At 51.3% G+C, this 23,814-nt stretch overlaps 5 protein-coding genes across 13 annotated transcripts; 2 read left to right on the top strand and 3 right to left on the bottom strand.

Moving 5' to 3' along the window:
* Positions 1 to 69: 69 nt before the first annotated feature.
* PSME2 (proteasome activator subunit 2) lies at positions 70 to 3,324 on the top strand. Of its 2 annotated transcripts, XM_037129487.2 has the most exons (11): positions 71 to 183; positions 483 to 515; positions 957 to 1,019; positions 1,245 to 1,331; positions 1,436 to 1,466; positions 1,552 to 1,649; positions 2,205 to 2,273; positions 2,422 to 2,489; positions 2,640 to 2,694; positions 3,018 to 3,104; positions 3,197 to 3,324. In XM_037129487.2, the coding sequence occupies exons 1-11, from the start codon at positions 136 to 138 to the stop codon at positions 3,275 to 3,277; spliced, it is 720 nt and encodes a 239-aa protein (XP_036985382.1). In that variant the 5' UTR covers positions 71 to 135; the 3' UTR covers positions 3,278 to 3,324. The 2 variants fall into 2 exon arrangements, with proteins under 2 accessions (XP_036985385.1, XP_036985382.1); XM_037129490.2 differs by lacking the exons at positions 3,018 to 3,104; positions 3,197 to 3,324 and adding an exon at positions 2,923 to 2,987 and having other exon boundaries at positions 70 to 183.
* Positions 3,325 to 4,335: 1,011 nt separating this feature from the next.
* Positions 4,336 to 6,928, top strand: EMC9 (ER membrane protein complex subunit 9). Its single transcript, XM_037129454.2, has 5 exons — positions 4,336 to 4,751; positions 4,894 to 4,970; positions 6,288 to 6,357; positions 6,445 to 6,545; positions 6,692 to 6,928. Exons 1-5 carry the CDS (start codon positions 4,554 to 4,556, stop codon positions 6,870 to 6,872), a joined length of 627 nt encoding a protein of 208 aa, XP_036985349.2. The 5' UTR covers positions 4,336 to 4,553; the 3' UTR covers positions 6,873 to 6,928.
* On the bottom strand, positions 6,927 to 9,713 carry PSME1 (proteasome activator subunit 1). Of its 2 annotated transcripts, none has more exons than XM_037129452.2 (11): positions 9,549 to 9,713; positions 8,916 to 8,948; positions 8,709 to 8,771; positions 8,479 to 8,589; positions 8,349 to 8,391; positions 8,131 to 8,228; positions 7,804 to 7,872; positions 7,651 to 7,718; positions 7,497 to 7,551; positions 7,331 to 7,417; positions 6,927 to 7,149 (listed from the first exon to the last, which is right to left on the bottom strand). In XM_037129452.2, exons 1-11 carry the CDS (start codon positions 9,585 to 9,587, stop codon positions 7,069 to 7,071), a joined length of 747 nt encoding a protein of 248 aa, XP_036985347.1. In that variant the 5' UTR covers positions 9,588 to 9,713; the 3' UTR covers positions 6,927 to 7,068. The 2 variants fall into 2 exon arrangements, with proteins under 2 accessions (XP_036985347.1, XP_036985346.2); XM_037129451.2 differs by lacking the exon at positions 9,549 to 9,713 and adding an exon at positions 9,203 to 9,513.
* A 1,226-nt stretch (positions 9,714 to 10,939) lies between these two features.
* On the bottom strand, positions 10,940 to 12,380 carry FITM1 (fat storage inducing transmembrane protein 1). Its single transcript, XM_037129453.2, has 2 exons — positions 11,945 to 12,380; positions 10,940 to 11,579 (listed from the first exon to the last, which is right to left on the bottom strand). Exons 1-2 carry the CDS (start codon positions 12,208 to 12,210, stop codon positions 10,967 to 10,969), a joined length of 879 nt encoding a protein of 292 aa, XP_036985348.1. The 5' UTR covers positions 12,211 to 12,380; the 3' UTR covers positions 10,940 to 10,966.
* Positions 12,381 to 14,581: 2,201 nt separating this feature from the next.
* Positions 14,582 to 23,551, bottom strand: DCAF11 (DDB1 and CUL4 associated factor 11). 7 transcript variants are annotated; one of them, XM_053654868.1, is made up of 15 exons: positions 23,232 to 23,551; positions 21,831 to 22,010; positions 20,829 to 20,956; positions 20,231 to 20,358; positions 19,897 to 19,961; positions 19,526 to 19,626; positions 19,194 to 19,340; positions 18,928 to 18,982; positions 18,506 to 18,574; positions 18,127 to 18,184; positions 17,843 to 18,028; positions 17,221 to 17,374; positions 16,636 to 16,788; positions 15,537 to 15,643; positions 14,582 to 15,444 (listed from the first exon to the last, which is right to left on the bottom strand). In XM_053654868.1, exons 2-15 carry the CDS (start codon positions 21,983 to 21,985, stop codon positions 15,313 to 15,315), a joined length of 1,638 nt encoding a protein of 545 aa, XP_053510843.1. In that variant the 5' UTR covers positions 21,986 to 22,010; positions 23,232 to 23,551; the 3' UTR covers positions 14,582 to 15,312. The 7 variants fall into 7 exon arrangements, with proteins under 7 accessions (XP_053510843.1, XP_053510842.1, XP_053510844.1 ...); XM_053654867.1 differs by having other exon boundaries at positions 21,831 to 22,034; XM_053654869.1 differs by lacking the exon at positions 23,232 to 23,551 and adding an exon at positions 22,643 to 22,744 and having other exon boundaries at positions 21,831 to 22,034.
* Positions 23,552 to 23,814: the final 263 nt, after the last annotated feature.

A 23,814-nucleotide genomic window follows, 5' to 3' on the forward strand; every position in this document is an offset into this window, starting at 1 on the left:
CCATTTGTGGCTTGCCAGGGGGAGGGGAAAAAAGGGAAGGGGGCGGGGTTGAGGGGGGCGGGCCTGGGTGTGGGGAGTGAAAGCGAAAGCCCAGGAGGCGAGCCGGGAGACCGAAATCTAGTACACTGAAGCAGCATGGCCAAACCTTGTGGGGTCCGCCTGAGCGGGGAAGCCCGCAAACAGGTAATGGGGGACTGGGAGGCTAGGAGGGGGCTGGAGAGCCCTCGTGGTAGAGGCCAACCTGAGTTCCAGGGGACCAAGTCGTGCCGGAGAACTACCCCAACCTCTTTCTTTAATACTTTCACTTCTGCCCGGGAATTCCCAGATTCCAGCCCTCTGCCCAGTCTCTGCACTGAGCATGGACTTCCAGAGAAGTGGTGGGAAGGGCCAGAGCTAAGTTGCAGGGCATTCCATTGGGGGTGGGATCTTACTGTCGACAAATGAGACCCTTAACCAACATCCGGGTACTGCTCTCTGTGTAGGTGGATGTCTTCAGGCAAAATCTTTTCCAGGAGGTAAGTCTTCTGAATGCAAGGGATTTGACCGAGAATCTTAGACCAACCAATACCTGAGGGTCACAACCTCTTAGAGTTACCCCCAAACCCATCCTAAACCTTGACCCTACTCCCCTTATCAAGCCTTCACCCAAGATAAGCTCCTAATTATTGATCTCTACCTTGATTTGACCCCTCTTAATACTCTCCCCACTCCTTCCACTTCTCTCCCCTCTTTTGGTGTGGGGAGAAACGCTAAGGCCCTGAAATAGGAATACCACAGTTCTAACCTTGGTGTTTGCCACTTCCCAGCTCGGGCAAGTCCCTTCAGTTTTCAGGGCTTCAGTTTCCTCATTTGTCAGTCTTGGGTTCAACAATTTTCAAGGGCCCTTCCAGTCCCACTGCTCAGATGGCTCATTGAGTGTCTTCTGTGATTCCCCACCCTTGCAATGTAACACACAGGCTGAGGAATTCCTCTACAGATTCTTGCCACAGAAAATCATATACCTGAATCAGCTCTTGCAGGTGAGTAGTGTCAACCCCTCTTGGTCCATCCCATGGCCTCCATTTTCTCCACCCACTGTCTCTAGCTAGCTAACAGCTGGGCTCAGCATGCATAGAATAGTTGTGGGTGATGGACTAGGAACTTTAGGATGGAGGTTGGAGGCCTGAGCCGAGGATGGAAGGCAGAGGGCAAGTGGGATGTGTGGAGGGAAGGCTGGGCAGCCCCTGACAATAAGCTCTGTGCAGGAGGACTCCCTCAACGTGACCAATCTGACCTCTCTCCGAGCCCCACTGGACATCCCTATTCCAGACCCCCCACCCAAGGATGATGAGGTGAGGCATTCAGAATGTAGGGTTTAGACTATAAACACAATGGGAGTGATGGTCCTCCAACCTCCATGACTTTTCTGAAACTACTTTCCCCCATTCTGCTTTAGATGGAAACAGATAAACAGGAGAAGAAAGAAGGTAAGAGAGGAAGGGGTGGCTAGGGAAAGGGAAATGGCACAGTGACTGCTAGATAAGAAGAGGTCTAAATCCCCTTTTTTCACAGTCCCTAAATGTGGCTTTCTACCTGGGAATGAGAAGCTTCTGGCCCTGCTTGCCCTGGTTAAGCCAGAAGTCTGGACTCTGAAAGAAAAATGTATTCTGGTAAGGCCGGGAACTGAGAGAAATAGAGAAGACAGGCCAGGCCCTGGGGTCCTACAGAAATGCAAGTCCTTCATGCAGGAATCTATTCCTGAAGTAGGGAACTTCCATCTGTGATGTGGTTGTAGACACCTTTTGTTCTGTTAGACCTCTGATATCACAGTGGTATCCCTGAAATCAGAGACCGTGCTATACCCGCCTCCATAACCTCAGAACCCACTGCTGTAGCAGGTGCACAGTGCAGGCGCTATAATATAGTAAGTTGACTTAAGAGTTTGGGCCCTAGGGGAAGACTGTCTGAGTTCAAATCATGACTCTATGATTTGCCTAGCTGGTCACATAAGTCTCTTAGGTGTTCTATGACTCAGTTTTTCCATCTGCTAAAAGGGTATAAAAGAATATTAAACTTTAAAGAGTAAATTAAATGTATAATGCATAGCATAGTGCTTGGCACATAATAAATGCTCCATTAAATAGAGCCAGTATTAGGAAGTAGCAGAAATAGGAAGAACCCAGTAGGTTTGTTGAATGAGTCTTACATGATGCCTCTTCACATAGGTGATTACATGGATCCAGCACTTGATCCCCAAGATTGAGGATGGAAATGACTTTGGGGTGGCAATCCAGGTAAGAAAAGGGTGTGTGAGGACCTTAAGAGTGGCTTGGGGAGTGAGGGTTAGGAGCTAGACATAACTGGGAGAAGGAGGTAGGTAGTAAGTGAAGAAGGGAAGAGATGAAGTGTTTTCTTTGCCTCCCATCTCTTTTGTTACCATAGGAGAAGGTGTTGGAGAGGGTGAATGCGGTCAAGACCAAAGTAGAAGCTTTCCAGACAACCATTTCCAAGTGAGGGCAGCTGAAAGGCCAGCACGGGGCTGCTATGGGAACATTTTAGGGACTCCGGAACCTGGACAGTCCCATCAGGATGATGGGCGGCTTTGGGAAGGGTCTTAGAGAATATCTCTCTCTGAACACCCATTCCTGTGCTTCCGGCAGGTACTTCTCAGAACGCGGGGATGCTGTGGCCAAGGCCTCTAAGGAGACCCATGTAGTGAGTGGATTGTCCACCAGCCTTTCAGCTGAGGGTGGCTGGGGGTGGGGTGGGGTGAGGAAAGGGGGTTAGAGGTTCTCTTTGTCTTGTTTATGACCTTCCCCATGTGGGGAATATCAAGCCGATATCATTGTCTAGGAAAACTAATTTGGGCTTCAAAAACACTTGACCCCTTTTTTTGTTTGTTTGTTTGGAACTATGGGAATCCCATTTCTTGGTGCTGAGAAGGGCTCATCCTCAAGTTACCTATTCCCTGTATGAGGAAACCAGACTATGTCCCAACCTCCCATGGGGCTGACTCAGCTTTGCCTTCCACATCCCAGATGGATTACCGGGCCCTGGTGCATGAAAGAGATGAGACAGCCTATGGGGAACTCAGGGCCATGGTGCTGGACCTGAGGGCCTTCTATGTGAGTGTGTGGTAAGCCCCTCAGGGAACTGGGTGAGGGAGGGCAGAGCAAAGGCCAAGAACCTGATTGCTGTCCTTCTGGCTTTCTTCCAGGCTGAGCTTTATCATATCATCAGCAAAAACCTGGAGAAAATTGTCAACCCAAAGGGTGAAGAGAAGCCATCTATGTACTGAGCCCAGGGCTAGAAAAGAAATAAATTACCAGTACTTTGTGTGGATTACCTCTGGTGTGTGTCATTCATTTAAAAAACGTTTATTGCATGCCACCTTTGTCCAGACCCTGAATGTGAATGTGGTGCTGTGAAAGGGAAAGTGTTCCAGGCAGACAAAGATGAATTAGATGCCAAACAGGGTGGAAACTTACATGCCATGACAGCCATGAAGATAACCTATACTGGGGATTTTCACAAGTTATTCCCATCTGGGGATCTCATGAGTGCTTCCTGGAAGAGGTGGCATTTGGGCAGAATGCCCTTATAGGAAGAATCAGGCTTTGGATGGACAAAAGAAAAGCTCTGTGGGTGAAGTCAGGGAATGAAGAAAGAAAAAGCCTTTCATCACTTCATCAGCCCAGAGCAAGCCTAGAGGAAGAATGGTTTCACAGGAAGAATTATGGGTGAATGGTTGGACTCCTCAAGGGCTGAGAGGTTAAAAAACAATCCCAAGGCATTTGTGATGAAGGAAATCACACCAGAGGACATTATGGGAAGAATGGGTCTGTTCGTTGTTTTTTTTTTACCCACCTTCAGCCAATCACTGTCTTCATTTCTACAGATAATTACGTGAAGGAAATGAAGGGCCAGATAACCTGTAGTTGGAAAAGTAGCGTAGCTCATTAAGTGGAAGCATCAGTCTAGAGTACAAATCCATTCATCCCATAGTAGGAACAAGGTAGTTGCTATGTGCCTAAACTTGAAGATCTGTTCCCGGGCACCTGATTCAGGGCGCACCCCACTGGCTCTGTGGGTCTTTTGAGGGCGGCACAGGCTCACAGAAGCCATCCCACAATCACGAGCCAAAGTCAGTAACCTACTCAATATGCAAACTGGCAGTTTTTGCTTTACAGTTGTGGGTTATTTCCAGTCCGCTGGTGATAAAGGTGTGGCAAGGTGTGGGCAAGGCTAGTGATTGGACAAAATGAGAACCTCTAAACCTATCAAGTAGCACCATGTGGGCAGTACTCTAGAAGCGGTCAGGCTCGAGCAGGAGGTTCTCGGTCCCAGAGACAGGCGTGAATCTGAGGCCGCCCCCTGGGGGCTGGCGGAGGCGGAGCCCGGAGTCGCAGCATGCAATCGCCACCGCCTGCATTCCCAGCCAGGCTGGGGCCAGGAGCCTTCCAGCCGAGTCAGGGTCACCCCCAAACCTAAGTGACGGGGTCACGGGAAGGGCCAGGGAACGCGCCTAGGTGTTGGAAGAAGCTTCCCAGACCCGAGCTGGGGCCAGGCTCGCCATGGGGGAGGTGGAGATATCGGCCCGGGCCTACGTGAAGATGTGCCTGCATGCTGCCCGGTACCCTCACGCCGCAGTCAATGGGCTATTGTTGGCGCCGGTGCCGCAATCGGGAGAATGCCTGTGTCTAGTCGACTGTGTGCCACTGTTCCACAGCCACCTGGCCCTGTCTGTCATGCTGGAGGTCGCCCTCAACCAGGTGCTGCTACTGGCTACCCACCAAATACTGAGAAATCCCCTAGCACCCCTAGCCCAAGCCCATCTCCGGCCTCTTAGCAGCAGCGTACACCCTCAGGGCCGGCGGTTCGGGTTAGTTACTGACGGCCCCTTTCCCACGGCAGGTGCATGTGTGGGGCGCGCAGGCCGGGCTGGTAGTGGCTGGGTACTACCATGCCAATGCAGCTCTCCATGACCAGAGGTAAGTGGGGTAGCCAGAGACAGAAGACTAAGGGTTATGGGGTGGGGGTGGAGTCAAGAAAACCCCTCTTTCCTTCAATCTTTCCTTAATCAAAGGTTTAGGAGCAGGGACTATATACCAGGCAGAAGGCTGGGTACTGGTGAGGAAATAGAAAGACGCTTGGGAGGAGCTGTGGTAGGGGTAGGGAGGACAGCTGTGTATGAATAAGAAAAGGCTAACACTAGTTTTAACCAAAATGACCCCCCAAACTCCTGACAGAACCCCAGAAGCCCAACCAGCAACTTAAAAAAAAAACCACAAGAAAGAAAAATTTACTTTCTATAAGTAGAAAAATGTATCTACTTATATATTGTGTATCTAGATCAAAGTATACATACTATTTTGTGATTTGCTTTTCCTTAACTTAATAAATACCTGACATTTTCCCATTTCTACACCAAGACCTACCTTACCCTGAAACTATGTAATATGAATATGGATCTGCCGTAGTTTAGTTAACGCCTATTTTGAGCACTGAGACTGTTTCCAATACTTTGTTATAAACCTGCTCTATTATTACAGTAACTCCTCCCTCCCTCCCTCCCTCCCTCCCTTCCTTCCTTCCTTCCTTCCTTCCTTCCTTCCTTCCTTCCTTCCCTCCCTCCCTCCCTCCTTCCCTCCTAAGAAAGAGAGGGAAAGGACCTAGCTGATGTGGCTTTGTGGATTGAGCACTGGCCTGCAAAGTGAAGGGTCACCAGTTTGATTCCCTGTCCCCTGGGTTGTGGGCCAGGTCCCCAGTGCGGGGCTCGTGAGAGGCCACCACACATTGATGTTTCTCTCCCTTTCTCCTTCCCTTCCCCTCTGGAAAAATAAATATCAATCAGTTGCCTCTCACATGTCCCCAACCAGGGACCTGGCCTGCAACCCAGGCATGTGCCCCAACCAGGAATCAAACTGGCAACCGACTTGATTTTGGTCCACAGGCCAGAGTTCAATCCACTGAGCCACACCAGCAGGGTTATAGTAATTTCTTTTAAGTGACATTTCTGGGTCAGCATAGGTGTAGTATACAGTTTAAATCTGGATGGTTATGCCAAATTACCCCCCAAAAAGATGATCTTTGATTTTCACTTTCACCAGCAGAATCTGAGCATGTTTCCCACAGCACTCAAGCATCAAGCAGTTGTGCATGAAGCATCAAGCAGACCGGATCCCCCGGCTTAGCTACAGGGAAAGGCAGTCACTGCACCCATGTCTATGAGACCTAGGAGACAACAGTTCAGGTGGACGGGGTCTCTCCAGTCAGCTCCTCACTCCTCTGATCTTCCCTCTACCCAGCCCTGGGCCCCTTGCCTTGAAAATTGCTGGACGGATTGCAGAATTTTTCCCTGATGCAGTACTTATCATGGTGAGGCTGGGGTTTGGAGAAGGGGGTTGGAAAGAAAATAGGAAGAGGGATTCTTGAAGCCCTCACTTGCTCTGGTTGTCCACACAGCTGGATAATCAGAACCTGGTGTCTCAGCCTCATGTGCCCCCAGTCATTGTTCTGGAGAACCATGGACAAGAGAACCGCTGGGTCCCCAAGGACAAGAATTTGTGAGTGCCCCACTTCCTCTACTTCTCGGAAACCCACAGTACTGGGGCCTCTGTCCTTGGTTCTGCCCCAAGGGTCATTCTCTAGACCTAACTTCTGTTAAGTATCTGCCAGCTGAGTTTGATCTCCATGGGGGTTATTATTTCAGAGTGATGTGGAGGGACTGGGAAGAGTCACGGCAGATGGTGGGAACACTACTGGACAGCCGGGCTCACCAGCACCTCGTGGACTTTGACTGCCATCTCGATGACATCCAGCAGGACTGGACCAACCAGCAGCTCAACACCCAAATCACACAGTGGGTTGGTCCCACCAATGGAAATGCCTGAGCCGGGGACAGAGTGGGAGGGTCAGGATCCAATAAAGAGACTTGAGCTGATGGATACCTTTACGACTATATTTATTGTGCCTGAGAATCAAAGTGAGGGAGAAACCTCAACGGGCTGAAGGTAGGACAAAATCTGGAGTTCTCTGTCAAAGACAGGAAGTTCTCTCTTGGACCCACTGCAGTGTGAGAGGAGGCTCTCAATAGATCATTCCCTTTGTTTCTCCCCTGGGCTTCTTGAGCTTCTCAAAATTCTTCAGGATGATGTCATATAACACAGCCTACAAGGCCAGGGAAGAGTGGAGATCAGCCATCAGTCACCCCCTGTGGCTCTGTGTTCCTTTTCAAACCATGTAGAAAAACTGAGTTTTGTCACCCTTTACCCCCAGCCTGCAGGGTCAGGGGATGGGTAGCCTGGGAAAATTGCCTCTGCCCACCCTTGCCCCATCTTCTCCTCCTCACATAAGCATTTCGGATCTCCATGACCATCAGCCGGATGTCCCGGTATTCTGCCTCATCCAGCTCGTGCACCAGCTGCCGATAATCACCCTGTGGAAGACGTGGATCAGGGCCGCCTTCAAATGTGTCCTTCCCTACTGCCATGCACCCTGACCTGGATCTCACCTACCACATGGGGCTGCTTGGCTGCTTTGGCCACAGCATCGCCTCGCTCAGAGAAATACCTGTGGGAAACAGAATGGTGTGGAGTGGGAGAAGGAGAGAGCCCAGGCCTCTGTCCACACTAAGGCAGGATGTGCACATAGGTGCAGCTGGACACTCACTTGGAGATTTGACTGTGGAATCCTTCCAGCTTGGTGTGAAGGGCAGTCATCAGCTCAAACACCTTCTCCTAGGGAAAGAATGCAAGGGGGAAAATGGAAAACAGCATGGACTAGAGAGGTAAGAAGAATGGGGGAGTGAGGCAGCACTCTAACCTGGACAGCCACTCCAAAGTTGTTTCCATCCTCAATCCGAGGTATCTGCAGCTGCAACCAGGTGGTGACCTGGGAGGAAGGAATGGCAGCAAAGCCACATCAGCCTTCAACCCACTCCCTGAGTTCCTCTCCTTCCTTGCTTCCGGCCTACTTTGGGTAGGTGCATACCAGGTCTGTCCTGAGGCACAGAACCTAAACTGCCGACTTCATTTGCTGTGCCTTCTCCGGCTAAGACCTGGCAGCTGCCATGCCCCAAATGGCAGGGATCAAGGAAGACAAAGGGTTTGACCTAGAGCCTGGGGGTGGAAGTGAAGTGGGAGGACTCACCAGGTTAAGCTGTTCAATAACATCCTTGATCTCAGGCTTTAAGCGCTGCAGGAGGATCACAATCTTCTCGTTGCAGTTTACTGGGCCACAGGGAGGACCTAGAGAATGGCCAATAAGTTAGTCACATGGCCAGGACTGAGTGAGGGGTGGGGAAGAGGAATCCTTCAGGAAGAGCTCCTGAAAGATAAGACTGAAGTCCCTTCCCACCAGAGTGGTACCTTTGTCTTCATCATCTTTCTTCTTTGCATCCTTGTCTTCCTTCTGCAGAGAAAGAAGGGCTCTTGGGAGACAGGTCTAAGGCTAATTTTCCCATGGTTGAGTCCCTCCCCCCAGCTCTTTTTGGCTTGCCTCCTGCTGTTTCTTCCGCTCCTCCTTCTCTTTCTCCTTCACTGGGTCAGGCACTGGGATGTCCAATGGGGCCTTCAGATTGCTCAGGTTGGCTTCATTGAGAGCTGGCTCCTGGCACAGGATAGGATGAGGGCTGGAGGCAAGGGCATCCCTCTCACCTCCTCATTCTCCTGATCCCCAGACTCTCCCCCTTGGCCTCTACTCTCTAGCTCCCTGCCCAGCCCCAATACCTTTAAAAATGTATCCAACTCAGAAATCTTCTTGGGGAAGTAGCTTCCAAGCAGGTTCTCTGTCTGTGAGTGAGATAAGGGTGGGGAAGATGGGTGTCGGAAGCAAATGCCCTTCCTAGGCAGTGACAGGCATTTGCCCTGCCCAACAAGAAAGGGCTGAGCAGTAGGGATGGGGTAATGATGGGGCGCTTATGACAAGAGTCTTACCTTGGTACACAGGTCTTCACGGAACACATCCACCTGTGGGACATAGGCAGCCCTTCAGATACCTGGCTTTATGGCCAGTTAGTTAATTTGGGTACTGTTCCCTCAGGGTTGTGTAGGGCTCAGTCTGGGGAAGGGTGGAGCAGATCCCTGTGGGACTGGTTTTGGGGAATGAGGATATTTCTGGCTGTGAAGGGCGAGTGGTTCAGGCGAGAACAGATCCTTCGGGTCTCCTGGGCTGTGTAAGGAGAGGTGTAAGAGCCTTCTGAGACTGGGCAGGGACGGAGTACCTGTGCAGTGGGCCCCAGGGCCCTCCCTGTGGGAAAGGCAATGAAGAGGCAAGGCAGGTGCCGCACCCCGTCTGTGTGCGGGCCCGGCGCTGGGTCAGCGGACTTCCCCTCCACGCTAGCTCTCCGCTTCACCTCACCCCGCTGAACCTCGGCCGCCTCCTCTCTCCCGGCAGGCGAGCCCCACCGGTACTCCGGGCCTCCGGGTGCTCCCTGCATGGGGGCTTACTCGGGCTGGAGGAGTGACCTCGACAAGTGTCGGGGGAGCTGGAGGGCGTGTTACCTACGTCCTCAGCTTTTAGGCGCCACGCTTCACTAATGGGTCTTTCCTCGACCTCGTAGGGCTCACCTTGGCTTGGGCTTCAGGCTGGACCCTGATCATGGCCATGGCTGGGGCGGGGGCCCGAGCGCCGCACGCGGAGCGAAGGCTGGGCACGGAGAAGGGAAAGCGAAAGCAGCGCGCGTAACCGGCCCAGCTTTCTTGAGTAGCGGGGAATGGAGGCACGGGAGGAGGCGGGGACAAGCCCTAAAGAAGGCGGGGCGGGGGGAGTTGGGTAGCCGGGAAAGGAGGCTCCAGCGGGGCTCCCCCTAGAGCCGGAGCGGAGCGTTTCTACGGAGGCCCTCTGCCCCCCCTCCCCACCCCGCCTCCCTGCTCTCCACACCCCGCCTCCTCTGCCCTCTCCGGCCCCTCCCCTCCTCCTCCTCCTCCTCCTCCTCCTCCTCACTCTGCTTTCTTTCCACCCCTACCTTCCCTAGGTTCTGATTCTTGCCTTTCGGCTTCTCTAGTCCGGTACTCCCTCCACCCAGCCAGTGCCCGCCTCGGGACTTCCGCCCCCGTCTCCGCGTCCTGACCCCGAACTGGCCCTCTTCTTCACGGACTGGGCCTGGGACAGTGATACGCATTCTCTGGTAGTCTTCCATCTTTCCTCTGCCGTGGAACGAAGGTAGCTTCCCGTCCGTAGCCCTGCCAGCCTGAGACCTTGGACCCCCGCCCCCGGGCATCTTCTGGCCCACGCCAACCCAGGCCCCAGTCAGCTCTCTCCTGACCCTTGCTGTGCACTTCATTCCCCTGTAACCCGCTATCCACACAGCAGCAGGATCTGGCTCTTTCTTGCCTAGAACTCTTTCTCTGTTTCCTGTTAACCTAAGAATGAAATTCAGAGGGCTTTCCTGAAATCCAAAGGCCCACCTGTACAGTCTGGCATCAGTTGCCAATCAGCTTCACCTCACACTGCTCTTCCCCTTTCATTACACTTGAAAATACCTGGCTTTCATTTGTTCATTCATTCCTGACTCAAGGCGAATTTGACTAATAATCCCTTCTCCTGACACACTCTTCCCCTGCATCATATTGGCATTCCATTCTCTGCTCAAATGTCCCTTTTTTTAAAATTATTATTTATTTATCTTTAGAAGGGAAGGGAAGGGAAGGAGAGAGGAGAGAAATATCAATGTATGGTTGCTTCTGGTGCCTCCCCTGCTGGGAACTGGCCCCTGCTGGGAACTGGCCTGCAACCCAGGCATGTGCCCTGACTGGGAATTGAACCGTGCTCTTTTGGTTCACAGGCCTTTTGGTTCACAGACTGAAAGGACAGCAAGAAGAATGGCCATCGAGTATAAGGAAGGACATTCAAAGTTGATGACAGCAAGGAATGGCTGAGGAACCTCAGTGACCACCAGCCTCTTTTTACCCTTCCCAACCTTCCTAGATCCCCCAACCAAATGATGAGAGGGGCCAGAGCCAGGCCTGATGTGCCTTTATTTCTTTCAGTTATGCTTGCGGCTGGAGTGGGGGCGAGGGAAGAGCCCATGGCCTGGGCTCCCTGGAGACCAGGGCTGATGATACCAGCTGCCATAGGTGAGGTACCAGGCAAAGGTGCCCACTGCAGCACCCACCACTTTGTGAGTATACTGGTGGAAATAGATGACGGTACAGAGCAGCAAGAAGTTCCAGAGGCCCAGTAACAGCACGTTGAGCAGGAAGACAAGGCGCAGCGGTGCGCCCGCGGGCAGCCCATGGGCCAGGTACTTGGCGAACACTGCTGCTTCCTCAGCCATGAGCAGGCAGCAGAAGGTGAGCAGGAAGGTGTGGGAGGAGACTGTGTAGCCCCGCCACTGGTGGCCGGCTGCCAGGCAGCTGCGGCGGTCAGGCAGCTCATGGAGCAGCAGGCCCTGGGGCAGAGGCTCGAAGCAGGAGCCGGTCAGGTCCTCGATGAGCAGGAAGGCGCGGCCAGCCCCCCGCCACACAGCCGCCCCCACCACCAGTCGGCTCAGGTGCCGGGCAGTTACAGCCACACTCCGTGTAGCCAGGAACACCACCAGCAACACGAAGCCCCCCAGGAAGGTGCATGTCCAGCCCCATGCCGAATTGACAAACTTTCTGTGGGCAGAAAAGAGGGGAGGCTACTGAGAACCCTCAGCCCAATCTCCCCTGTCCAGTCTGTGTTCCCATCACTGCTGTCCCCAGTCCTACATTTCATCACTGGCTGTCTATTTCTTGGGTCTCATACCTCCCACCCCCATTCATTTATAGGCCCATTAGGCCTTGTAGGGTCCATATTTCCTCTTCAGCCCTGCTCCCACTTCCTCCGTACCCCCACGATGCCACCCCCTCCCCCGCCTCTGACCTTCTCCTCAGCCTCCTGGCCTATTTTTAGTGTTTGGACTGGCAGGAGGACAGAAGCCTGGAGGGAGCTAGGATCCCAGAGTGCAGGGAGAGGCACCCATGGCCTCCGGCGGACTCACATATTGAAGAAGTTGCCGTGGCTGGCGAAGATAGTCCGAGGGTTGACATGGAATTGCAGAAGGGGCCCAAAGATGACCACTGCTGCCAACCAGGCATGGTACAGGCGCCGTAAGCAGGGGCTGCCCAAGAGGCGGGCAGCCTGTTCGCTCCCAAAGTACAGCAAGGCAGAGGCCACCCAGAGCAGCACCTTGACCAGGCAGCCCAGCAGTGCCCGGACTCGGGCCCTGGCCCCTGGCCCTGCCCCCACTACTGGCCCCCGCTCCATGTTCCCTCCCCTCCCCACTAACCGCTTGCTCTGCTGGGCAGCTGAGGAGGGGCTGATGGGGCCCCCCTGGACAAGGACAGGCAGTGACAGGTGTGGCAGACACAGGGCAGAGCCCTGTTGGCAGCTGGCAGGCGGGGGAGAGGGGCGGGGGGCAGTAAGGGGCCAGGGCAGAGGGCTGCCACGTCAGCAGGGTCCCAGCCTCTGGCGTGTGTCTGGATTGCGGTCTGTGTCCTTCCCAATTAGCCCAGTGTCCCCTTGGCCCTCTGGACCTGTGTCCCCAGCTCTAACCAAGTTCTAGTTAATGTCTCCAGGCTAGGCCTGCTGTTCAGGGTTGTCTCTGAGCACAGCCTGCTTGGGTCTGCCTGTTTCTGTTTAGACACTTAGTCACCCTCCACCTCGCAACTTTACTGTTTGATCCACATGGAAATTTAAAACAATTTTGTCTGAGGCTCCTGAGATTTCTTTACTGTTTGACCTTTTAAAGCAATATTATGTCTTAAGAATGGGAAGTGAGAAAGTCAACATATCTGAGGGGAGCTTTTGTGAAACAGATTTATTCACAGGCTGGATTTAACATGCCCTGCTGCAGGCAGGTAGGAGAAGAATCTAAGCTATTTACAGAGGTCTCTCAAATAAAACGAAGCGCAAATGTAGGTGGGTTGAAAGTGTCAGAAAGGTAAAACTAACCAAACCATGGAATTTATTTAAAAACCTGTGTCTGCCTCATCATCAGTGTGGTCCAGGCCCCCTCCTCAGATCTGGCACAAGAGCTGTTATCCATTTAAAAAACAGGGGAAAGATTTTATTTACTTCCAAACAGAGGGGAAGATAGGGAAACACTGATGGACTGGCGGCCTCTCACATGCTCCCAAACAGGGACCTGGCCTGCAACCCAGGCATGTGCCCTGACCGGGAACTGAACCAGACTTTTGCAGGACGATGCCAAATCCACTGAGTTACACTAGTTGGTGGGGGATGAGATCTTGTCTGAAATTATATATTGCCATTGTACTTCCCTCGAAGAACTTACCCTAATGTTCTATTCTTTTCTCTCCTCTTTCTTTCCTTCCTTTCTCCCTCCTTCCCTCTCTTTCAAGAGGGGATGGGAGAGAGGGAGAGAAACATCAATGTGAGAGAGTAACACTGACCTGCCTCTGCTATCCGACCCAACCACGGACTGAACCCACAACCCAGGCACGTGCCCTGACAGAAAGTGGGACCGGTGACCTTTCGCTTTGTGGGACAATGCCCAACCAACTAAGCCACACCACTCAGGACCTAATGTTTTTATTCTTTAAAGTCTTTTATTGATCACACTTCACTGCAAAAAAAAGTATATACTTTGAAATTAAATTTTTAAACACTTTGTGTTCATAAAGCTCTAAAAGTTTAAATTTTCTTCAGAATTGAATCTGCATAATTATTAGTATAAAATGCATTATTAATACAACAAACATTTCACACATTTTGGTAACAACCTGAAATTGTATTGGAAATACATCTCTTATTGAGAATGAGTGGTCTTTAGGGCTTTCATTAAATGGGGCTTTGAGGACAGTAATAGTTTTAATTTGCTTCTAACCTGGACACCCTTGGAGGAACTACAGGTTCTGGGTCAGATGGGGGGCATCTTGGGGGCGATGCAGCAGAGGGCAAATGAAGAGGGCTGGAGGGAAGGCAGTTTCACACTGGGCAGAGCACTTGGAGAACACATGGAGGCTGGGCATCTGAACAATTCATTTTTTAAAAAACGACTGGTTTCACTGTGAAATAGGTACTCCTTTTACCTCTTGCTGCATCTTTGAGAACCCCTATAGGTGTGTATCCTGGTCTGAAAATTGCCTTGGAGATAGTGAAACGTGTGGAAAGATGGAGCAGAGCTGGACGTGAACCCTAGCTCGCCTACTGTCTACACCATCAGGCTGCTCTGGGCCATGCTGCCTGACCTCTGTACATCTGCACTTCCTACCCTACACCAGGGGTGACTGTGAGGGTGAAGTGCCCAGATGGGGCCCGGCATCAGTGCCTACCAGGTTGTCTCTGGCTCTGGGCTACTTTCTCTTGTAGGCTGGACCAGCTCCAGGGCCAGCCCCAGAAGAGAGGGGATGCACATGTGTGGGTCTAAAATGCAGTTATTTCCTGTTCTCTTGATTTCTACTTGCTGGGAAGTTTCTTGAGGCTGGCGAGGGACTATATATTGGAGAGTTCAGTTAACAAATGATTTTGATATTTCTCTACATCTTAAGGCATCAAAGGAGTGTTTTTTTTCCCCCAGAGCGCAGCACATCTGAAGGCTTTGTTGAAACTATTTTCTTGAAGTGAGAGGATAAAGACCTCAGGCAGGAAAAGGAGACAGAGACAGACACTGAGCCAGGTTCCCACAGAGTTTATTGAGGGAGCCAAAGCCAGTGAGAGGACGAAGGAGTCCTACTTCAACATCCCTCCTTGAAGCTGTGGCCTCTACAAGATGGAACGTTCTGGGTGGGAGGGCCTGCCTCGTGAGAAGCCACAGGGAGCCTCTCATACCACAGCCTGTTGTACCCCGAAGACCCAGACACAGGAGAGAAAGGACATAATTCCCACCCCAGGAGGCTGCTGAGGACATGTTTTACCCATCCCACCCTCCCCAGGAGGGCTACAGCTCTATCCATCAGGATCTCTGGAAGGAAGGCCAGGATGCCTGGCCTTTTGATTGGCCAGTCTAATCCTTAAGGTGAAGGCCTGGGCAAGGGGCCTGGCCGACAGGCCTGTGCAGACTTGGCCCCAGGCATCTACTCTAGAAGCTAACACCTAACATCCAAACATGATTAAAAACACTCAGAACAGTTCTCTTACAAGGGCCACACCCCAGGTAAAACAATGGCAGTCCTGCCAGATCCTGGCCAGAGACAGACAGCCAAGCTGCAATGGGGTGTGTGCATGTGGGGAGACCCATGAGGAGGATTTTCCAGGGGTCACTTAGGACCTTGAAAGCCTGGGCTTCTGTTTCTCCCCATCTAATGCCAACAATTCCCCGAAAATTCCCCTAGAAGGGAGAAGGGGAAGAGAAGGCAGAGGGCTTATCAAGAGGCTGAGCCATGTACGGGCCAGAGGTCAGATCCACTAGGGCGAGGAAAAGGCTGAAGAGGGGTGGGGCGCTGTGGCAGGAGCTCTGGGGCATTCCTCGGACTCTGGCATGTCATCCTGGAAGTACTCAGCTTGACGGTACTGCCACAAACACAGGTCCCCATCCCACTGCAGGGAAGAAGGTGGTGAGTAGTCAGGGGGTGCTGCTCCCTCCCAGGTCCCAGACATGCACTGGCACCCCCTAACCCTTGCAACCTCACCGAACTGCTGACAATCTTCTGCTCAAAGGGGTGCCAACTGACATCACGCACACAAGCCTTGTGGCTGGTCAGCTTCTTCACTATGTGTCCACTGAGAAGGTTGTACACTGTTCAGGAAAGGCCAGAGTGGAGAGGGGCCACCACAGGAACTTCTAGCCACCCCTCATCTCCCCCTGGGCAATACCACTTACATGCCTCTCAGGCAACTTCCCCCTTCCCCGGGGGAACAAAACCCACAGAAGACAATGTTTTTCTCAGTTTCTATTCCCTTTTCCCCACCTCAGATTGAGGGTATGGTCTTGCAGAACTTGGGTATCTCTGGCTCTCAGCTAAATTTCACAAGGTCTACACTTAACATAATGCAATGTGGCTTTAAAGCTTTTAGCAACAACTTTCTAAAATGCTCACAAGATCTGGCCCGGGTTGGTGGCCCAGTGGTTGGAGCATCATCCCGTGCACCAAAAGGCTGTGGGTTCAATACCAAGTCAGGGTGCATATGAGAGGCATCCAATTGATATTTCCCTCTCTAAAATCAATAAACATACCCTCAGGTGAGGATTTTTTATAAAGCCCATAAGGACAGCACCACAAAAGTGAACAATGGATATCTCCAAAGACATATGAACCTGCTGTTCCTTGTCTGCATGGGCACACCTTTCTCTTTCTGGATGGGTCTCCATGTGAGTTCAGTTTTAGGCTCCTTGTAGATGCTGCTGTGTTTGTGCACTCCTCCTGCTTCAGTGGCTGTATGTCCTTTACTATTTGCTGTTTTCTTTTTGTGTCATTCTATTTTATCTCTGTTCCCTCCTACCTTTCATCTGCAGTCTCTTGACTTGACTGGCTACAAAACAGAACTGGGTATAATTTTGGCAATCTATTATATTTACTGACTAGAATTCTATGTTCCTTCTCTTAATTTGAAATGCTGATGAATAGAATGTTTTCTGTTTCTTTGTTTAAACCTCCCTTGCACCAACCTAAATTAAATTCCACTTATACATGTCCCTGAGTTTTTTAAGGTGGTCACTGGTAGTTACAGGTAGACTGCCTGGGAAACGTTCCTGCCCTTCTGAGGCCCCTGTTCTAATACAATCCTTACCAACCACTTTGCCAGTAGAGCAGCCACTATAGATGAACTGCTGGCCAGTACTATGGGCGGGGGAGAATCGGCAACGGATGAGGGTGTGCAGTACCCCGTGGCCCCTGTAGGTCATCAAGGAGCTGTCCCCTGGGAGCTTCAGCTTCCGCCAGGCTGGGTAGGGAAGCAGGAAGAGCCCTAGGTTAGGAGTCTGGATTCTCTCAAATCACCAGCCCTTAGCAAAGATCAATGCTCACAGACAATAATCTTTCCAACCCTCAACTAGTGGCTCTTTCTCCACCTAACAGTCAGCTGGTATTCACCAACAATTAGCTGGGCCTCCTGCTGATTGTTAAGATACTGAAATATTTTTGTACAGGTTAGTTTAAAGTGGTCCCCAGCCCCCAACCCTGGGAACCCTTGACTCTTCCCATGATTCGGCAAACAAAGACTTAATGCCTGGCAAAGGGGAGTGGGGGAAGGACTCCAGGACTCAGCTCCAAGCTCTAGCAATATTCACCATGCCCATGACAGACCTCTCCAGGGGTGAAAGACCACCCCCAACTCTTCACACTCCAGATCTCAGGCTCTACCTTCCACTCTCACCTTTTTTGGGCACCTGCTGCCAGCGGTAGTCCCAGTTTTGTTGTATGGCAGCCTGGCGTGAGGCTTCCATGCCTTCCCGACTGGAAAAGCGCCGGATATCCCAGAGCTTGATGGTCTGGTCTTTGGAGTTGGAGATGAGATACCGGGCATCACCCTATAAATCCCAAGATGGATAACGAAGAAGCATCAGAGCTTGCAAATGTTGGTGCTGTGAGTCCAGCCCCCTTCTCCAGTTGAGGGGTTAAAAATGCCAGTCATCTGATTTTGTTTGCCTCTCTCCTCATCCAGGTGGGCTCACATTGGTTTTCTATCCCAAAATCCATCCCAGTTGGGCTTCCCCTTCTTTGCCCATGGCAGTCACTCAGTCTCCATTCTATCCTGGGTTAACTGTCTTCTACTTTTCTTGTACAGAAAGCCCTGGCCTGCTTCATTGGTTCCCAGTGGTGTTGAGTACCAATAGATCTCATGTTTCCTGGCTTAAACCCCTTCCCTAAACTCTGACTTTTACAAACTTGGCTAACAAGGACCCTGGGCAAGCTCCCACACCAGTCCATTTTGACACCCTCTCCTGGACAACTGGAACCTTAGTAGCCTGGCTGTGCAGTGTTGCCTCTCTACCCACCTTGCTGTCAATGAAGGTGATGCCATCCTGATGTCCAGCCAGTGCACCCACAGGCTTGGGGTCATCCTCCCGCATGGTGCGTCGATCCCACACTTTGCAGATGGCATCATCACCCCCAGAGAACAGGATTTGGGAGCTTATGTCAGCAAAGGCCACTGCATTCACATCATCCTCATGGGACTCAATCTAGGGGAGAAGGAGGCCAGGATATCTAGGCCCTCTTTCTGGGTCTTCTAATAGGCCAAGGGCCAGGAGGAAGAGACTCTAAGTCTCAGGAGCAATACCTGAAGGGTACGCCGGTTCTGTTCTCGATCAAAGACATACAGGCAGCCATCATTGGCCCTGAAAGGGAAGGAATAAACAGGGTACTGGAGCCAGGAGCAAGAGGACAAATGCTATGTGTGCTCTGGAGAATCCCTGTTGTGAAGTCCTACTGAGGAACAAACCCTTGTCCATTATACAGAAGACAGAAGAGTTAACTCTGCGAGGAGGACTGAGACCTCCCATCTCATTCTGCAGAAATGGTGACCAAGAGGTGAAGCAATAAATCTTGACCTTGGAGAAGGGTTATTGTTTTCCATAGCTGCCTGGGTTTCTATAATAGCAGAGCAAGTCTCTGGAGGACTCTATTAACCAAGAGCAATGTCTCCCACAAACACTCACCCTCCTAGCACTTCTCTTCCATCTGAGGAGACAGCAATGGAGAAGACCGCAAAGCGACGTTCATCTGGCCTGAAAAGAGCAAAAGAGGAGCTGGTTAAGTGCACTTCCCTTCAGCCTTTGTTAATCCACACAGAATCTGATGAGAGTTGTAAGGCACACTTCTTGAGGGCAAAGAAGTCCTGCCAACATGAGCCAGAATGTAGATCACCTCAGGGAGAACCCAGAAATAATCCTGCAACCATCTATTTTACCCTGGTCCTCTGCTGACAGGATGGGTGGGTCCCTCCCGGGAATCCACACAGAGAAACTTGCAACCAGTGAACTTTTCCCTCTAAGCAGGAGTTCCAGTTCAAGAGGTTTGCTCCTGGAGAGCCTTCCTTGAGAAGTTTCTGATGAGTCTGACCAGGAAGGGAAGCCAGTACCTTAGATCCAGGGCAGTGTGTGTGTCTCCCTCCCCGTAGATGTTGCAGATATGAACTAAGAGAAGCAAGAGAAACAAGAATCTTTCAGGGCTAGGGGAAGGCCAGTAGAGATGAAGTTAGAGAGGAGATGGACCAAAGGGTCAGGGCGTCAGACCCTGGGAGTGATGCTTCCAGGAGAAGGCGTGGAGTCCTGCACAGAGGAGGTGGGCGTTTGGAGATCTCAGGTCCCAGGCTGGAGAGAGAGTGCAAGTCTGGGGCATACTCACTGTAATCAGACCAGCTGGAGTATAGGAAATGGTTCCCATCAGGGGTGAAGGCCACATCCAGGACACTCCAACCTACATCCCGGGCCTTGATGCTCTTGAATTTATGAAAGCGGCCATACCGGCAGTCATACAGTCTGATTGTCTGGTCTGTGTAGGGACCAGACAAAATTAGGGAATGCATTCCTTGAATCCTCCCCAGATCAACCTCCCTCAGTGTGTCTGAAAAATGTGCTTTGATTAAGTATCTATAAGTCAGGGACTGAACCTTTCTAGCTTCAGCCAGAGGGAACATTCCTTGTTCTAGGGTGGTTCATAGGACCATGGTCTGGTACCTTGGCAAGCAGACATGAAGATTTGACCATCTTTGCTATAGATTCCACAGAAAGCCTTCTGAGAGTAGGTATCAGTGAAGCTGAGATCATTGGGCAAGAAGCTGGGGAAGAAGAGGGAAAGTGAGGGTAAGGGGAGCTCAGGATGAGAAGTGTCCTGGTTAGCAGAATCCAGAGCGGGATGTGAGTACTATTCCCTTTTGGCTTTGGGTACGATCCTCTTTCTTTCATATATTCTATCATCCTCTCAATTTCTAGACTTTTCCACTTTGTTTACTCTCAAAGTTTTAACCCCACTTAACCTAACCTTAATACCCTCGAGGATCCTTTAACATCTGTTCCTTCAAAATTTAGAAGATAAGCCCCATACTCACTGAGACATCACTCGAGACTGTTCTCCAAGGGAGAAGCTTCCCTGGTGGCAGAGTCCCCGTTCTCTCTAAAGGAAAGCATTAGGAAATATTTCTAGCAGAAACACAGGCCACTTAAGCCACACCAAGCTCCCTTCTCCAAAGTTATTGCTCTCGTTACAGAAATGGATACCACCCAAAGTACGTCCCACAGAACTGAAGCAGGTTGGCTAAGAACTCTCTAGATCTAGCACTTGAGGTTTCTTTGGAAAGTTTACTTCCCTCTACTCCAGGGCTAGCAGAGCTTCTGGCTACCTTGACAGGCCTGCTGCCAGGATGGCAGGAGGTGGGGACCCACCTGGTACAGCATTTGAGGAAAGCTGTGTTCCTGGGCTGACCGCCTAAGCCCCAGCTGCCCTGTGGCCAATTCCACTTGTGTCTTGATCTCATTGCTTTCCAGCTCCCGGGTGTCTGGGGTTGCATCCACTGTGAGGACCAAGGAGAAGTTTCATCCTAGGTCTTTCAGTCCCATAGGGCAGTTAGCAGAATTGTGTGCAAGCCCACTCAATGCTGCTGCATATACTGACTCTGCAAGAAATCCCTCACTCCCTGAATTACCTTATCTTCTTTCAATTTAATTGTTCTTTGCCAAAAAATTTTTAAAGGTCTTTCTAATGAAAGTTTTCTTCTTTTTTACTTTTTAAAGATTTTATTTATTCACTTACTTTTAGAGAGGGTAAGGGAGAGAGAAAGAGAGGTAGAGAAACAGCAATGTGTGGTTGTATCTCATGCACCCCCTACTGAGGACCTGGCCTGCAACCCAGGCATGTGCCCTGACTGGGAATCGAACCCGCAACCCTTTGGTTCCTAGGCCAGCACTCAGTCCACTGAGCCACACCAGCCAATGCTAATGAAAGTCTTCTGATGTTAGGGTCTTGGTCTGCCTTTCCTCTTACCTGGTGGGTTGTACCGGTCCCCGAGACGACCATCCCAGGCATTGTCATGCTCTTCCTCCGAGTCTGAGAGGGCCTGGATGAGTTGTAAATTTGCTGCACCTCCTCCCTGCACCAACCTCACTTGGCCCCTGTGGAGAGACCCCCCCCTCCCATGATAAAGGGGGAGGATCCCTTTCCCAAACCAACCAGATTCAGAATCAATAGCTATCCAGCTCTTAGACCACTGGGACTCAAATCCTCATGCTGTTCCCATTTTGAGGTCTAAGGCTGACTAGACCTGGGCTGTTATTGGCAGTCTTCTGTAAGACTAATTATCACTCTTTTGGCAGGAGTAGAGAACCACAAAATTACAAGAAAATTGACAAGACCTACTAAGCTGACTTCCCCAAAAGTCAAAAATTTGGACAGCATTTCCCTCTGAGCCTCTGCCTAGAGTCCAGCATAGAACATAGTATTCTGAAGGGATCCCCAAACTTGTCTTCTCCTCAAGAAGCCACGGCTAAGAAACAAATCCATTTTCACTACCTTTCCAGTCAATTCTTGGGGTCACTTTCCTCAAAGCATTCTTTCTTCCACAGCAGGGTCAGAGTTAACTTAAACTTCTTTTTCAAGTAAATCCACATGACCTCATATCACATGTAATTAACTTCACTAAAGTTCAATATTCACCTCCCCAACTCTTCCCTTCACCCCCTCACATCACTCCCTTCCCACCAGCCCCCTCCTTTTTTTTTTTTTTTACTTACTTGGAAAATACATTACATTTGTGTAGTCATAGCTAGAGAGGCTCCCTTGAACAGTCCCCTCAAACACAAGAATGAGTTATCTTGGTGACCCTAGGCAAGAACCACTCTTACTGGGTGTGGAGCTGAGTGCTGTGTGTCCAGCAGAACAGCTGTCCTGGGCTAATCCCATTCCCTATCTTCTGTAACTTCCTGGCCTGGAGTTGGGATCAAGGGACTGTGGTGGCACCTGGTGGGGACACACCAGGGGGCAAGTTACCTGCGAAGGAGATAGGCCAGTACCTGGGCCAGATCCACATCTTCATCCTCCTCCTCTTCTTCTTCACTCCGACGCAGGCCAGCCCCTCTTCGGGGCAAACCCTCGGAGGAGTCTCCTGATCCAGTTCCTGCGCTGCTGCTGTTCCGGGATCCCATCTTCTGGTCACAGCATCCTTAAGCCCTGTGCGGGGACTCCTATCACCTCCTTGGGTTTGGTGAAAGTAAAGCCTGCTCTAGAAATGCTAGGGTCTCCTGAGATAGGGGTAGCTATCTCTAGGAGATCAACACTTCCTAGGGGCCGAGGAGATCCCTTTTTCTTTAGCCTGTGACAACTCCAACACTTCTGGAACACAAAACTTCCCCACGTTTGTGAAGCAAAAAAAAAAAAATAATAATAAGACAGAGAAGCCTAGGAGACTACCCGAGCTCACTAATGAGAATTCTTTGAAGAGGAATTTCTCAGTTTTCTACCTCAAACTCACCTACCAAAGTCCCTGGATAAAGTCAATTCCCCTTAACCTCTTTGGTCGACCAAGCAGAACCCCTCCCGGAAGAAAGCAAGCTTATCTCATCTAGCCAATCAGAAGCCTTAGGACTCAAAGACCCCCGACGCCCCCCTTACCGGCCAATCAAGTGCTCTCCTGCAAAAGCCGGCAGCAGCAATAACCAATGACGTTAGAATTCGGCTTAACACCCCTTCCTTCCTAGCTTCACGCCCACGTGGTGTGCAGGGGGCGTGTACACCAAGGTGTACAAGCCGAGAAGCCCCTCCCACTGAGGCCGGCGGTTACTACCCCGTACAAGACCACCCACCAGCCAGGAGCGGTCGGATCTGCAGGGCGGAGAGGCCTTGTTTACACCGACTGCCGCCACAGCATTGGCCAACTGTTCCTTCGTCACGCGACACCCTCGTCACTCATCTCCCGGCTGCCGCCCGCGGACCGTCGACGTCAAGCGACTCCCCCGATAGCACCGCCCCTTTGGCCCGCTAACTGGACTGTAGGGCTTGGTGATTGACAGGTGGGTGGGAGAAAGGGCATGATGGGAGGAGAACGCCCTCGACCTAGGGAGGGTGTTCACTATTTGTTGGGAGGACTAAGTGGGGGACCGGGTGCGCCGGGTATCGGAGACAACGGAACTACAATTAATGGGTGAGGGATGGAGTTTACAAAAGAAGTTCGAAGAAAACAACAACAACAAAAAAGAAGTTTGGGATTTCGCTACCGAGAGGTGTCTTAGTAAGGGATACAATTTGCTGTCGGTCCCTAAAAGTTCATGTGACTTTGCACTTTTCAGACGATCTCCGAGGCCTTCATCTCCCTGCCGCCCCCCCCCCCCATCTCCCCTCCCCTCCGGCTCCAGCTTTATTCCTCTTTTCGTTCCTGGACTCAGGCGGGCCTACCTTAGGAATGGCGGCGCGTATAAGGTGTGTTCACATCACAGATGGGGACCCAGACCTGCATAATCTTCATTCTGGTTTTACCTTCCGAAAGCGTTGTTCTTGTGGGGACTGCTGTTCCTAAACATCCCCTTAGCCTCTTTGATAACTTTTTAGATGACCCGTGGTTCCCCTCTGCGTTCTTTGCAGACGCTCCCTAACACACCATTGGGCGTCAACGGGCCTTTCCGGTTCCGTCAGTTCCCCTTGGCTGTCAAGGATTTGCAGACCTTCCCTAGTGCCTTTACCTTTCAGTCCCCGGCCACCTAGCTAAGATATGCAAGTACTGCGCTTCCTACCCCCTTCTCCAGGTTTATAAGTAACCCGGATAAGTGCTAGGTTGGGACATGCCACTATTCGGGATCTTCGCCCAGTCCGGGGGGCGGAGGATCTGGGTCGAGTGACTCGTTGTGCCGGGCGCAAAGGTCCGGAGTCCAAGCTGCACTTCAGTGTCCCCGGCCTTCACTTCCTTAGAAGGTGCATCGAGCTGTCCCGATAGAGTCCCAGAGGAGGGGAGTGAGGAGGGCCCTCTCTTCCGGGCTTCACT

The sequence above is a fragment of the Artibeus jamaicensis genome, unplaced genomic scaffold (assembly GCF_021234435.1).
Source record: "Artibeus jamaicensis isolate MK-2021 breed Jamaican fruit bat unplaced genomic scaffold, CSHL_Jam_final contig_887, whole genome shotgun sequence".
Classification (NCBI taxonomy): Eukaryota; Metazoa; Chordata; class Mammalia; order Chiroptera; family Phyllostomidae; genus Artibeus; species Artibeus jamaicensis.